Source organism: Diabrotica undecimpunctata, chromosome 3 (genome assembly GCF_040954645.1).
Source record: "Diabrotica undecimpunctata isolate CICGRU chromosome 3, icDiaUnde3, whole genome shotgun sequence".
Taxonomy (NCBI): domain Eukaryota; kingdom Metazoa; phylum Arthropoda; class Insecta; order Coleoptera; family Chrysomelidae; genus Diabrotica; species Diabrotica undecimpunctata.
Genome location: NC_092805.1, coordinates 77762363 through 77777964, shown reverse-complemented (window position 1 = coordinate 77777964; position 15602 = coordinate 77762363). Strand labels below are relative to the sequence as shown.

The window sequence follows — 15602 nt, the reverse complement described above, 5'->3', positions numbered from 1 at the left end:
GTCGACTCGATTTCAGCTGCTAGGATGAAATTAATCTAGACAATATTAAGTTTCATTCATATAAAAAACTCTTTTTAAGGAGAGTTTCTTAATTTACAGAATATTATAAATGTCGTTATAAAAATAGTTTATTTCAGAAAGAAAAATTATTCCTAATTCAATATAAATACGATCTATCTTCAGAAACTTTTTTAGAACTTGATAATACACAAAGCAAAAGACAATTAGCCGCACAAGTAACTGGAAGTCAGTTTAGCTTAAGTCTAAGTATCCCATATTTCTAAAAAAATCAAATCAAAGAAAAAAAAATTATAACCATAACATATTTTATCCTTTTAAAAGTGCACATATCATTGGCAAATGGAGCAATTATCTATTTGAAGATTACAGTATACATAGACTTATCTTATCTAATCTTGTCCAATATTCTCTTAATCAAACCGCTCTAATCTTTTGAGCAATTATCTGTATATCAATAATAAATAAATTTATGAATAAACATGTTTTTCTTGTGGTAACTTGTAAGTTTGTTAACAGAACAAAAGGTGAATACCATCCGTATATAGTTAAACAATGTTTATATTTATAAATATTTCAATTTAAGAATTATATATATATATATATATATATATATATATATATATATATATATATATATATATATATATATATATATATATTATATATTTACATATATAATATCAATTTAATTTATTAATTAAATATATTTTGGAAATAAGTTAAGAATTTTTCTATAATTTTTTTATGATATTTACAGTAAAGGATAAAATGATTTTCCTGGTCAGAACATAAGTAATTTAACCCTAAAAATATTAAAAGAAAGTAAAATAGTTAAAAACTTTAATATATCTCTGTTCCAAAACAACAGTATAATGTCATGTCTTTTTTTTTGTAAACCAGGAACTACCTTTGAAAACGATTTTTAACCACCATTTCTATTATCTAATATGTTTTAGTATTTTGGGACATTCGCCATGGGGACATCCTTGGTCTTGGTGGATTGTCCAACATGTCCAGGCGCTAAGTGAAGTGAACTAAGCCTATTTGCGCCTCTAACTAGCCTCCAGATGGCGATAATGAGTAGAACGATTCCAATGACAAAGAGTGAGACTGATATGACGACTTTGGCTATTGGTGGAGCTGTCGTGGCGATTTTCATGAGACCGGTCATCTCTGGTGGAAGAGAATCCAAGCCCTAAAAAACGTTAGTAAAATTAAAATTTTAGTTTTATCATGATAATAAAAGTGCATTTTTGAATTAGTGTGTTATATAACCGGTTTTTTCGATATTATCAGCTGTAACTTTAGATGATTGTCAATTTTCAGTTTTTCGAACAATTCTGCCAATATATCGAAAACGCAGTATATTGGCAAACTATTTAGTCAAACACTAGTTAAAAATGTTCTTAGATCAAACCAGTGAATCGCTATTTACTTTTACATATGTACCGAAGTAATACTGGATATTTTTTTTGCTGTAGTTGATACCGTTTTATAATTTTATTTTTTTTTTAATTATTAAAACATATAGTATTACAAATAGCCTTTACAATAAAAATATCAAACCATAACTATGGTATTTCTTTTATTATATTAACAATGCCCCTAATCCTAAGACTAACCAGCATTTTAAATTTAACCTGATCTTCTACTTTACTGTCCTAGTAGCCCAGTCTGGTTATGCAAAAATCATCGATTTCACGGCAAAATTTTTCGCAGATATCTGAAGCTTTTAAGACATAGGTGGGGTTACTAGATGACGAATAGATGAAAAGATACTCCTATTTTTACCTTGAGTTTTTTTTAAACAATAATATGGTCACACTTTGATTTTTTGTCTATAAGTTGTTTCTGTTTAATTTTAAATAAACGATATTTAGGTATATCATTTTTTTATATCAAGAATATCTTTATTTTCCCGTTTTTTCAGTTAAAATTGATAAATAATTTACGGAGATATTTGCAAAAAAGCAGTTTTTTGCACTTTTTTATAAATTTAATTAACTTTTTTATTAAAAAAATAAAATGATATTAATACATTTAAACATCGAGGAATTACCGTTTTTTAAATTTGTGCGAAATTTCCCCCCGATCGGTCAAATAGTTTATCAAAAAGTTATTTAATTTGTTTATCCCTGAGGCTAATTATTTAAACTATTGAGCTTGCCCTATGCATGATGCTAGACATATTTAGCAAATTTCATAGGATTCTCTAAGACTTAGACTATCTCAGAAGTTAAATCCATATTGCGTTTCGTCGAAATTATTTATAAAATAAACGTTTGAAAAAGGGGTATGTTTTTTACTTATAAACAATTGTAATAACTTCTATATTTTTCAAGCTACAGACTTGTTCTTACAACCATTGGATAGCTGGTAAAAAACCTCACATTTAAAAAAAATTAACCTTCTATGACCAATAGGGACGAAGTTAGCGACTATTTTTTTTAAATCATATCTCCATTGTTTATAAACATTAAGAAGTAAAATTTGCACAAATTTTGAATGAAAATCTAAGCTTTATATTGAAACTTATAGCTATAAAATTCATTTAATTTTTCGAAACTTACAGCCTTTCGAAACGAAGTTACTTTCGAAAGATCGACATAGAAAAGTGGAGGGGAAACTGTTTTAGCTCCTCGCTCCAAAATTTCGTCAGTCTCAGTGTAGTAGCTTTAGAAAGCAATATACTTATACTTCTTTAAGTAAAATATTTTGTGTTTTTTGAACAAAAAAGTTTTAACTAAACGTATTTAATTACTTTTTGATTGAAAATTGTAAGTGTGATACCACTTCATGATTTTATTGTAATTAGTCGTTTTAGCTCTAATAATTTAAAAAAGGACTTTTGGCATTCCCAAATTTGAGTAGCGCAGTCAGTAGGATGGTCAAACGGGTTTAACGAATATAAATTCGGTTCGTTTCAACGATTTATTGACCTTAATTCGGAAGTGTTATATTCCTGTGGGTGGATTGAGTAGCCCTTTATAACAGGAATCGTGTTAAGTGGACTTTTCGAGTGAATATCGAAGATACCTGCCTAGTCAAACCTTCTGAGTGAACCAGCTTACATGGAGTGGACAATTCTTCTCTGGTAAGTGCTTATGTCGTATAGAGAGCCTAAAATTCTAATAAATTCTGATTCATCAGACTCAGATTCTGACTCAAAACTTCCTATTAAAGATAATTTTTGTTCTAATTCCTCCTTAATAAATAATCGTACTTCTAATTTAAATTTTTACTTAAAAAATAAAATAAAAATGGCAATCCCACTATTAAAAAAGGAATATCTTGACATGATTCCAGATTTACACTCTCGAAATCTGTGAAAAATTGATTAATAAATTTTATAATACAGTTGATTCAGATGATTTTTAGAATGAATACCTTATGTCTAGCATATTAGCAAAAGTAAAAGGTGAAGCTGCTATTAACATTTCAGCATGTGTAGTTAGGACCTGGCAAGATCTTAAACATTCCTTGCTAAATACATACGCTGATAAAAGAGATATTTATACTCTTAGTATAGAAATGTCAGAATTAAAGCAAAATAATGAAACTCCCTTTGAATTCTTCAATAAAGTCCAACATCTTTTGAATTTACAAATATCTTTAATTACTACACGTTCTAATGACCAAGAATTATTAATTTTATCAAACTATTTTAGAAATTTAGCCCTACGAGTATTATTACGTGGTCTAAAAAACCACTTGGCACCTTCATGCGAACTAAAAACCCTAAGGATTTAAATTCTGCACTAAGTATTTTAACTAACGATTTTCAAATTTACTTAAATGAAAATAATTCTTCACAATCTAGGAAACAAAGCCAAATTTTCAAAATAATCGTAATCCAAGACCAAATCTTAACTTTCAACAAAAATTTCCCCAAACGAACAGATCGTTTACATTCAATGAACCTCGACAAAGAAAATTCAAGCCCCACCTATAACAAACTCCACACAATTTCAACAAACAAGACAACCATTAGCATCAACCTCTTTTTCAAATAATAACAGAGGAAATAATATTTTTACAAATAACAGAAGTAGTAATGTCTTTAAATCAAATGCAAATCAAAGATTTCAAGCCCCAACTCCAATGAGTACCACTAGTCAAAATACTTTTAGACCAACAAATTTTGGAAATCAAAGACGCTTCAATAAAAAATTTTCAAGTCAACCACAAAATATCATAGCTGAGGAGCTACATAATATTGGCGATAACGAAGAAGTTGAATTAACTAATGAGAATCATTTTTTAGAGAACAAAGCCTCGGAAAATCCATAATTACTCAAGTTGAACTTTTAAATCTGATAAATAACGAAAGTGAATTGCCGTACATTGTATTTCCTAAGCATAATCTTAAAGTACTAATATACACTGGGAGCACAAAATCGTTTGTAACCCCAGAAGTCGCTGAAAAATATTTTAAAAATTCAATTTTTCTTAAACCCTTTTAAATTTCAACAGCACTTGGAGCAAAACAGGAAAATTACTGTACTGAAATTCCCTTATGGAAAATTTTTAATACTAAAAATAAATTAAATTTAAGTTATTGCGTTTTTAAATTTCATGACTATTTTCACTGCTTATTAGGACTCGATAATTTAAAAAAATTAAATGCAAAAATTGATTTGACCAATAATGTTTTAATTACTTCGCAGAGTAAGATAAAATTAAATTATTATAAAGCCGGGAATAGTGGAAACACGAATTGTATAGTAGTGCCGCCACGAACCGAGCAAGTTATCAGTTTAAATCTTGAAAATATAAAAAATGGCGATGTAATTATACCATATACACAAATCGGTAAATTAGAAATTCCGGAATGCCTTACGACGGTAGAAAACAATAAGGCTATTTGCACGATTTTGAATTCTTCTGAATCTTATTTTAAATTGGATGTAACTTCCCCAATCATGGTGGAAAAGTTCGCTGAATAAGAACAAATTTTAAATCCAAATTTTATTTCCATAAATGCTGAAGAATTCAAATTCGATATTTCTAAAGTTCGAACAGATCATATGAATTTTAAGGAAAAAAATTCAATATTAAAGTTAATAAAAGAATATTCCGATATCTTTCATGTCGAAGGTAACCAGTTAACTTTTACTAATAAAATTAAACATACAATAAAAACAACAAACGATATACCAGTATATTTAAAATCCTATAGATACCCACAAATTTATAGGAAGGAAGTGCAAAATCAAATCAGAACCTGCTGGATCAAGACATTATTAGACCTTCGGATTCTCCTTGGTCCTCTCCTATATGGGCGGTCCCAAAAAAAATGGACGGCTCCAAGAAACCTAAGTTTAGAGTCGTAATAGATTATCGACGTCTTAATGCTATCACACTTGGTGATAGATACCCTTTACCTAACATTAGTGACCTATTGGATAAACTTGAACGGTGTCAATACTTTACGACACTCGACCTCACTTCAGGGTTTCATCAAATCGAGATGGATGAAAGCGACATTCAAAAAACTGCATTCAATACAGAAAATGGTCACTATGAATTTTTGCGAATGCCTTTCGGACTCCGTAACGCCCCAGCAACATTCCAACGGGTTATGGATAATATTCTGAGAGGTATACAAAATGAAAAATGTTTGGTTTATCTTGATGATATAATTATATTTAGTACAAGTCTCAGGAGCATCTAGTTAATTTAAAAGAAGTGTTTCAAAGATTAAGAGAATTAAATTTCAAAATTCAAATAGATGAACCTGAGTTTTTAAAGAAAGAAGTAGCATATTTGGGTTACATCGTAACGCCAGAAGGTATTAAGCCGAGCCCAGACAAAATAAAAGCTATAAAAAATTTTCCAATACCCAAAAATACTAAACAATTAAAAGGATGTTTAGGACTTTTAGGTTATTATAGAAAATGTATCAAAGATTTTTCTAAACTTACCAAACCACTAACTACTCGCCTAAAGAAAAATGCTGAAATCAATGTAAACGATTCAGATTACATCCAATGTTTTGAAACTTGTAAACAACTTCTCATAAACGAACCAATATTACAGTATCCTGACTTCGCCCGTCCTTTCAATCTCACTACAGATGCTAGTAATTTTGCACTAGGAGCCGTACTTAGTCAAGGAAAGATTGGATCCGACTTGCCAATTGCTTATGCAAGCAGAACTTTGAACAACTCAGAAATCAATTACTCAATAATTGAGAAAGAGTTACTGGCAATAGTATGGGCTGTCAAATATTTTTGCCCGTATTTATTTGGACGACGCTTTACTATTATTACTGATCATAAACCACTACAGTGGTTATTTTCATTGAAAGATACCAACTCCAAACGAGTAAGATGGCGCTTGAAACTAGAATAATATGATTATGAAATCATTTATAAAAAAGGATCTTTAAATACAAATTGTGATACATTATCCAGAATAGAGCTAAACGTCAATAAAACAAAAAATTTGGAAAACACAAAAAATATTTTTGAATATATGGAAACACTTAATGAACAAGCTCAACAAGATCTTAATAATGAACCAGATACAGAATCGCTGATTGTTGAAATAGATGAAGATAATAGACAAGAAGAAAATCCTGATGACGGAAAGACGATACACACCAATGTAGAAAATCCTACCCCCGGAATTCCTATTTCCGAAAACCCTGTAAACACGGGAATTATTCAAATTTTTATTTCTGAAGTTAATTTTAATCCTGCTAGTCCCACTATAATCAAATTATTTGATAAAAGACAAAGAATTCTTGTCCAGTTCTCAAAAAACAATTTTGAGCGTGATGTTATTGATTTTATTAAAGAATATACCATACCCAAAATAAAATATCACCTTTATTTTGAAGACCCAGTATATGAGAAATTTAGCGTTGTTATCCAAAAATATTTTAAAAATTCTCAAATATCATTTATTAATTGCACTAAGAAACTTATCGATGTTCCTATAAACGAAATTAAAGAAATAATTCAAAACTATCATGAAGGCAAACAAAATCATAGAGGTTTAGATGAAACGGATAACCGAATTAAATCATTATATTATTGGCCCAATCAACGAGCTTCTATACAAACTTATATTAATGAATGCGAAATATGCCAAATAACAAAATATGATAGGAATCCCATAAAGCCAATATTTAGCATTACTCCTACAGCAATTAAGCCATTTCAGATTTTACATTTAGATTCCATGACTCTTGAAAATACCAAATTTCTAACGATAGTCGATTCCTTCTCTAAATATGCCCAACTTTATAAACTTAATTCTGCTCAAGGTATTGAAGTAGCAAACGCCTTGATTAGATTCTTTACTCACCATAGTATTCCTGAACAAATCATTTCAGACAATGGTACAGAACTAAAAAATTCAGTCATTAAAGACTTATTAGCATTACACAAGGTAAAAATCCACTTTATCTCCTCCCAGCATCCAGAATCAAATGGTATAGCTGAAAGATTTTATTCAACTATTATAGAACATATCAGGTTACTAAACAATCAAAATGAGTATAAATCCGACCCAATAGAACAAAAAGTAAACTATGCATTATTAGCTCACAACAGTACTATCCACGCCGTAACAAAAATGAAACCCCATGAACTAGTTACGGGACATTTAGACACCAACTCCCCATTTAACATTGACCTAGAGCAACAATTAATTAATAATTATATTTCTAATCATAAGGATAAAATGAAATTACTATATTCTAATATTAACAAAAAACTTCAAGAAAATAAAGCAAAAGTTATAAATAAAGCAAATGAAAGACGCGAAACAGACAAATAAAAGGAAAAACTAAAAATAAATACCAAAAAGAAAATATTAAATCCATTAATAAATTTAAGAAAACAGCAAAACTCATTAAGCGGCATAAAAATACTACCGAAAACATTCACCTTTCAAATGTAAAACGACCTAAACGGAAAACTTATATTTTTCCAGGTTCATCACAATCGGACATACAAGAGCCAAAATAAAGGATATCACCCACAACCTAGGCATTCTACCTATAAAATTAGGAACCGCAAAACTCCAAAAATCTAGTCATACATTTGTACATTTTTATAATTTAAAACCACTTGTAACTGAATATGACAACCTGAACAAGCAATTTGAGTAAGTATCTTAAAAATAACATTTCTAACAGCGAATTCTTTAGATCAGAGACGTACAACTACGTTAATATTATTCAATATATCAAAAATAGCATACAAGAAAAATTTAGCGGTCTAAATATTCATGTTAATTTAACAAGAAGGAAAAGAGGCTTGATTAATGGCTTGGGTTCAATAGTAAAAGCAATCACAGGTAATTTAGACGCCGAAGATGGCGAGAAGATAAATTTAATACTAGAACATTTGAAAACTAATCAACTAAAATTAGAACATCAGATACTTAATCAATATTCTCTTAGTCAACAAATCATAGATAATTTCAATAAAACCATTCAAGATATTCAAACAAATGAAATAATCCTTAAAACAAAGATTTTTGAAATAAAAGACATTGTCGATTTTCAAACCAAATTTGAGAACGTTATTTATCTAAAAGACATGTTCAATGAACTCATTATCACATATAATTCTATACTTGATGGAGACTGTAGAAAATTCTATTACTTTTTGTAAGCTCAAAACTTTACACTCTAGTATTATCAAATCTAGTGATATATTTCGAGAGTTACAAAGAATCTCTTTATTTTACAAAACACAATTACCATTTGAATTAAAACACGAAAATATTTTAGATTTTGAATCCATTCTGGAAATTACCTGTAAAATAAAGGAAAACCGAATTCAATATTTTCTGACAATTCCTATCGATTTTGAGAACATCTTTGATCTCTACTATTTATTACCTATACCCACACAAATTGAGTCAGAATTTGCAATAATAATACCTAATACAAGATATTTGCTAAAAAAATAAAAATACAATAATACCTCTCAACGACATTTGCACCCACGGTAAAAATTTCCAATGTCCAAGCCGTCTACAAAATAACCAAATTAATTTAAAATTTGAAAAAAAAATCCCACAAACAAAATCACACCCATCATGGAATAAAGAGAAAATTACCACATTCCCAGCATTTGGACGATCATATTATATCTTGCCATCGTTGTAATAATCATCTACATTATCTATGAGAAAATAACGATAAGAACAAGAAAAGAAACCAAAAGAAAGGAAGACATAAGAATGTCAAACATACAGGGCCCAGACGATTCCAGTTTGAAAATTCACCTCCCACAAGGAGCTTCAATCTAGGGGAAGAGGAGTTATAGAGCGACGCCTATGGGTTTATTCAGGCCATGGACTCAGGAGTGCTGACATTGTCAAAGACATTGAACTTAGGAGTGCTGACGCTATGTTTCGTAATATTGTGAATTGTATAATTGCAAATGTATATGTTTTATTTTAACTAATATTTTATTCAGTTTAGAATCTGATTTTATTGTAATTAGTCGTTTTAGCTCTAATAAATTCTTTTTAAAAAAGGACTTTTGGCATTCCCAAATTTGAGTTATATATATATATATATATATATATATATATATATATATATATATATATATATATATATATATATATATACATATATATATTTATCACTATCACATAAGTTCAAAAGGCTTGGTACGTTTGAGCCTGCTGACTAGGTCTTGATTTCTAACACCTGTTTGGACGGTTATGGAGTCGGTTTTCGTGACCCTTGGCAATCTTCTTTAATTGTTTATATAGGAAGTTCCTGATTTAGGTCTTCGTTGCGGATATACCACTCAGCATTGACTATGTTACTAAATGTTCGGTTTTGGACTCTATGAAGGCAAGCATAGTTACTTTCACTAGTACAGCCTCATAACTGTAAACCATAGGACCACACTGGTTTGAGCATTTGCTTATAAATTAATACCTTGTTCTTGATTAATAACCAATATAATTTCTTGTATTTCAGTTTTAGTCTTCAGTTTTCTTTCCGATATGTTCCTGCCCGTTGAGTTTATATCCACATGTAGCCCTAGGTATTGTTAAGTCTAACTGGGTGACTATTTATTGTTTTCTAAAAATCGATATGGACAGATTTCCCTTCAATAGTTTTCATGCTCCATTTATTATTCCAAAGGTTAATTTTTGTTCACTGTATATTGAAGGTGTCAAGTTGTTTCCTCGAATCTTTTACCGACTTCTAGTATTGAAGTGTCGTCTGCAAATGTGATCAGTTTAGTATTGTCTGTAGCAAGAATGTTACAGGTATATAATAAATATTGTATGGGTTCCATAACACTGCTCTGTGGAATTCCTGCATTAACTGTGATGTCTCTGTAAAATTTGATGGATGTCAAATAAATTAAATTGATTAAAAATTGGACATTCAATTTCATATCAATTTTACACTCTCCTCTTTGTGTTCCTAGAAGTATAAGTAGTGAAATATGGAGCTCTAAATATTAAGATATCTTCACTTTTCTTCTCATTTAGTTTAGTCGTCAAAAATTTGATCTCTACAAACGAGACAAACAAGCATTGTTTTATTGAGAATATTAATTTTGTGACCCCAAAAAAGATGCAAAAAAGTTTTCTACTCCTACCCGTGGGCCCCTTATACCCCCTTAAAGGATGGAGGAAATGAATAACAACAATTTACCAAGAGCATTTACGCCGTAAAAAAAATGTTTTATATGAGAAATGTAGCTAAAATAAAGTTGAACACACATGTTTATTAGCACCTTTTATGTAGAATGAACCGTTCTCTCAGAAACAACACTTGAAGCGACCGTCCATTTTGAATGTCAGTTACGCTCTAAGGTCTCAAAGTTTTTAAGTAAAATGTGTACTCGATGGTTAAAATTCGATATCTGTTGACCAGCGTCTTATTGACAAAATTAATATGCTAGATGAGAATCATAAAAAATGGCAAAATCGCACAAAGTTTATTTATGTAACAGCTTTAAAGAAACTGACTTCATTGGTGCCAAAATGTCAAAAATGGCGTTCAAAACTGTGCTCTTCACTTTCAAAACTCATTTTAATTTTGTTAATAGAGCACTCTGATCAAAAGATATCGAATGTTTATTGTCAAATCCATATAAATTCTAAAAATTGTACTTGGCGAGCGTAACTGACATTAAAAATCGCAGGTGGGTTCAAGCGTTCTTCTGAGATAACGGTTCATTCTACACACAAAGTGCTAATAAACATTTTTGTTTAAAAATTATCTTAGCTAAATTTCTCATTCGAAACATTTTTTTCTACGGTCGGCGTAGAGATTCTTAGTAAATCGATCTTTTTCATTGGGGCTTTAGGGGGAAGCCCAAGAGTAGGAGTGGCAAACTTTTTGCATCTTTTTTGTATTGTCACCAATCTTAAGTTGACTTTCTTCCAAAATTCTTCTTGTTCGTATGATTTTTAGAGTTTTTGACAGTTTTGTCTTTGGCGACTGGAGTAATTCATATTTACAAAAATTCCTACCTCATTTGAGCTTATTAAGTACATTATTCACTTATAACTGGATAAAAATTCGACCAAGGTATTTTTGCGAAGCATTTTCATGAGTTAGTAACAGACGATGCGTTGTTTTCAAAAACAGATCAATGTACAGACTTATGTTCATTTAAGTCACTTATCATAGAACAACAAAGCGATTGTTTATGTTCTGCATACCCAGATAGATACATGGTGCCTTCCTATCCTGTCGCTTTTCCATCTGACTCCGAAGTTGCTGCACACAATTCACTTCTTTCATAAATATTCAGGAAATGAATTACAGTCTAAGTATAAGAATGGGTACACTTGGTGGAGTTTATTGTGGGTGGTGTAATAAGGGTGGTGCTTATTGTGCAGAATGCAATAATAAACCAAATCCCCCCAGGTGACGGATTTACTAGATTTGGAGATTTGTTTGGATATCCAACAGATATACCCATGCAAACAGATATGCTTATGCAAAGTATGGATCCTTTGCAAAGAAACTAGTATGTGCCACACTGGTCAAAATCCTGAAAGAAGTCCAGAATCAAACCAGCCTTGTTATGAGTATTTGTCTCGTTCGTATGCTAAAGATAAACTACTCAAAGTAGTTGGTACTGAAGAGACTATTGGCAACATTGTGGTGCTTATGTGGTGGTATCGATAGTTTTGGGGATTGACAGATAGAAGAAAAAAACAAGGACTGCCAAAGAGGACTTTGGAATGTTAAAATCCAAAAAGCAATGGCAACGAGGAAATTAGGTCAAAATGACGTGACCTTCCTGGGCTATGAGATTACCTCGCCATGGTGGAAGGGCCTAGTAATCAGTATTGGTCCCTCCATTGTTATATATCCCAAGGAGTACGACCGGTGGTTGTAGCGTCACCATAAACCATAAGTCTCTTTGAGGGCAACTCTCTCAGTTGGCTCAGTTGCATAAAGACCGAACCCAGGATCAGCCACCTCTGGTAGACCAGTGGCGGACACTTTCAGAGGACATGTGAGGAGGTTTCCACCTTCTCAATACAAAGATTGCACCGTGGGCCATCTGCCAATCCAAGCAGATGAAGATGCCGCCTGAGTTTACAGTGGCCGGTAAGCAAGCTGACAACCAAAGAACATCATTTAAGGGCCAGAAGGAGAAGTTGGGCTATAAAACTTTTGGATGGCCCGACTTTTTGGAGCCTATTTTATCTCATACCTCGACAACAGGCCCAGAAGACCTGGAACATCCGCAGAAGAAGCTATTTATGACTACCCTGACCAGTATTACAGGGCACTCCAATCACAGGTTTGGGACCCACCTGCAAAGTGAATGAGCTCTGTCTTACCAGGGCGTCAGCCCTTCCTTCCATACCAAGTTTACCCTATTGGTTAGCGCAACATCAGCAAGTGCTCTCTTGCCCTCAATATCCAATCTAGATAGAGATAGTCCTGCCTGATCAAGCTGTATTTATTATCTTCTAAGCATATACCAGGATCGTAAAGATCTCGGCCTGAAATACTGATGCAGAGGATCCGAGAGCCTGGCCTAATTGAACTCCGATTTTTTCTTTTTCTTTCTTCTTGTATGTAGGCTTTAAAGCATGCTTCTTCTTTAATATTAGCCTTCTAAATTGTGTAAATTATCGCATCATCTTTTGTTTGGTCTGCCAATAGTTCTTCGTCCATTCGATGACTAATCTCGTATCTCGTGCTATTCGTACTATCCTAATCTCTACGATTCTACTAATGTAAGGAGATTCTACAAATCCGATTCCGCTCCCATATATTCAAGCACCTGCTCACTCGTCCATTGTAGACACATCCATGAACCAGGTAAGCCCACTACGACGGATCAGAGCAGGTTTTCGTGATATCCCGGTATACCCGGTCGGGAAATTTAACCAAGAAGGATGATGAGAACTTAAATTGGGTGTCTCTTCTGTTCTGTGCCATAAAGAGCACAGAACAATAGTCGAGGGTCTGTCTCCAGATGTCAGAACCCATCCGACCATTCATTCCCAACCTGTATCCAGATCAGTTAAGACTATAAGCTTTGTGTTCTACCATAAAATGTAAGAGGAGATAAATCCAGCAAATCCTCAAGAGCCGCTGTGAGAGTGGTCCACATGGCTGCTGAGATGCCAACGCATGCCAACTGCTAAAGGTGAGTCAATTGGGCCGTAGTTGAAACCAGTCTAGCCCGAAACCACCACATAATGGCCGCATATGTCAGCATAGGCTTTATTATGGATTGATACATTAAATATAAAATTTTTAGCTGTAGACCCCATTTGGCTCCGAAAGTTCTTTAGCATGCCCAGAAAGCTGCTGCGGCCTTCTTCACCTTGGCGTCGAGATGTTCCTTCCATGAAAGTTTAAAATCAAGGATCACTCCTAGGTACTTTACTAACTTGAAATCCTATACAGTTTTACCATAAGCTCTCTTATAGATTCGATGGGAGTAACAGCTCAGGATTAACCCCGAATGACGTGCATGCAAACCGGCCCACTAGTTTCTTTAGAGCTTTTAGAAGGAAATATGAGAGACTGGACGGAACATAAAAGAATATACAGAACTTAATATTAGAAATCTGAATATTGTACTAAATGGTCTATCAGGTATCTAGAAAAAAAAAAGAAAGATAGGAAGAGTGAAGTGATCTTAAAAATGTAGTGTTTCCACATCTACCTAGACTGGATGGAGATAAAGAAGATGTATTTGCTTTTATATTATAAAAGTAACATGGGCTTATAATGAATAAAATACGGAAAATTAAATAAAACCAATACAACTAATTATCGTAGGACCGGAAAGGGTTCTTAAATACAAAACTAGTTTTGCCAAACATCTAAGATTTCTCTCTATCTGAAATTATCTGCAACTTTGGTAACCTATATTCGCTACATTGGCCATTGAATTCAAAATACTTAACATACATACAAACAGACAAACACACAGACAGAAATAATTTCAAGAAGGCCGTATTCTAACTAAATATACTCCCTAATAGTCAAATTTCCATATTATTAGGGTGAACTTAAAGATTAAAAAGTTACTTACCTCTTCGAACCACAAGATGGGGAAAATGATGTCTGGGAATGTGGCAACTTGTTTTATGTCTATTACTTGAGAAACAGCCAAGTTGATTTGAATGCGAGCTTTAGCAGACATCGCTGAGCCCATTTCCTAAAAAATAGAAGTTAGCAATACGGAACAAATAAAATATTTCCATTTTTATTTACAAAATCAAATATTTTTATAGATATACCTATTATTTCTTTAATGGGCCCTGAAGTCTTATTAGTTTTTATTATTCAAGATGATGTCTACTTGTATCAACAACACTAATAAGATCAAACTAAGTATGTATAACAATCTTCTTTCTCTTCTTGTATTGCTATCTCTTTCATTAGAGGTTGACGCCTACCATTGAAATTATGTCTGTATGAGTTGAAATTCTAAAGGATTCTACTAAATACCGTACATTTTGCATCTTTTAACTTACTTTTGACCCTAAGTTTATCATTTATTATTTACTTGACTAATTCCTTTTTTCCACTATTTGAGATATTCAAAGCAGTTAAGCTTCCTTCTGTTAATTTCGTAAATAAGTCCACTGCCATTTTCAATTTTTTTTCTAGTTTTGGCATATAGCCAAAGTTCAAAAAATGTTGGTCTGTTTATCAGTGCTTTATTTATGGTCTATTTTTCCTTGCCACATTATACAATTGACCTGGTTTAGCGTTTAAAAAGCCTTTTCCGTATCTTAAGATTTAACAAGATTTTACATGTTCTTCAAACTAATACAAATTTCTCATGCTGTTTATATTTCTGCTTTTAGATCTGTTATTGGATGCAAGTATCTATTTTTTATTGTTCTATTCTACCGTTTTTAGTAACGTTGTAGTTAAAACATATTTTGTTTACTTGAGTGTTTCGCAATTTTTTTCTGTTTTTCACAGTAATTATTAAATTGCAATAAACACGTGTCGTATACAAGTTTTCTTGTTGTTTTTAATTTAACATGTATTTTTAATTTTCCTTTCATGATTTTTTTATTTTTCCCCCACTTCTACTAATATATATATATATATATATATATATATATATATATATATATAT

The 15602-nt window shown here is 31.8% G+C and overlaps 1 protein-coding gene across 5 annotated transcripts in view; it reads right to left on the bottom strand.

Moving 5' to 3' along the window:
* Positions 1-847: 847 nt before the first annotated feature.
* Positions 848-15602, bottom strand: part of emp (epithelial membrane protein) — a 453476-nt gene continuing 438721 nt past the window's right edge. For all 5 annotated transcript variants that reach the window (XM_072526105.1, XM_072526108.1, XM_072526106.1 and 2 more), the window contains 2 exons: positions 14541-14666; positions 848-1216 (listed from right to left, as the gene is read on the bottom strand). In XM_072526105.1, coding sequence (XP_072382206.1) covers positions 974-1216; positions 14541-14666 — 369 coding nt within the window. In that variant the 3' untranslated portion in view covers positions 848-973. The remainder of the gene's footprint in view (positions 1217-14540; positions 14667-15602) is intronic.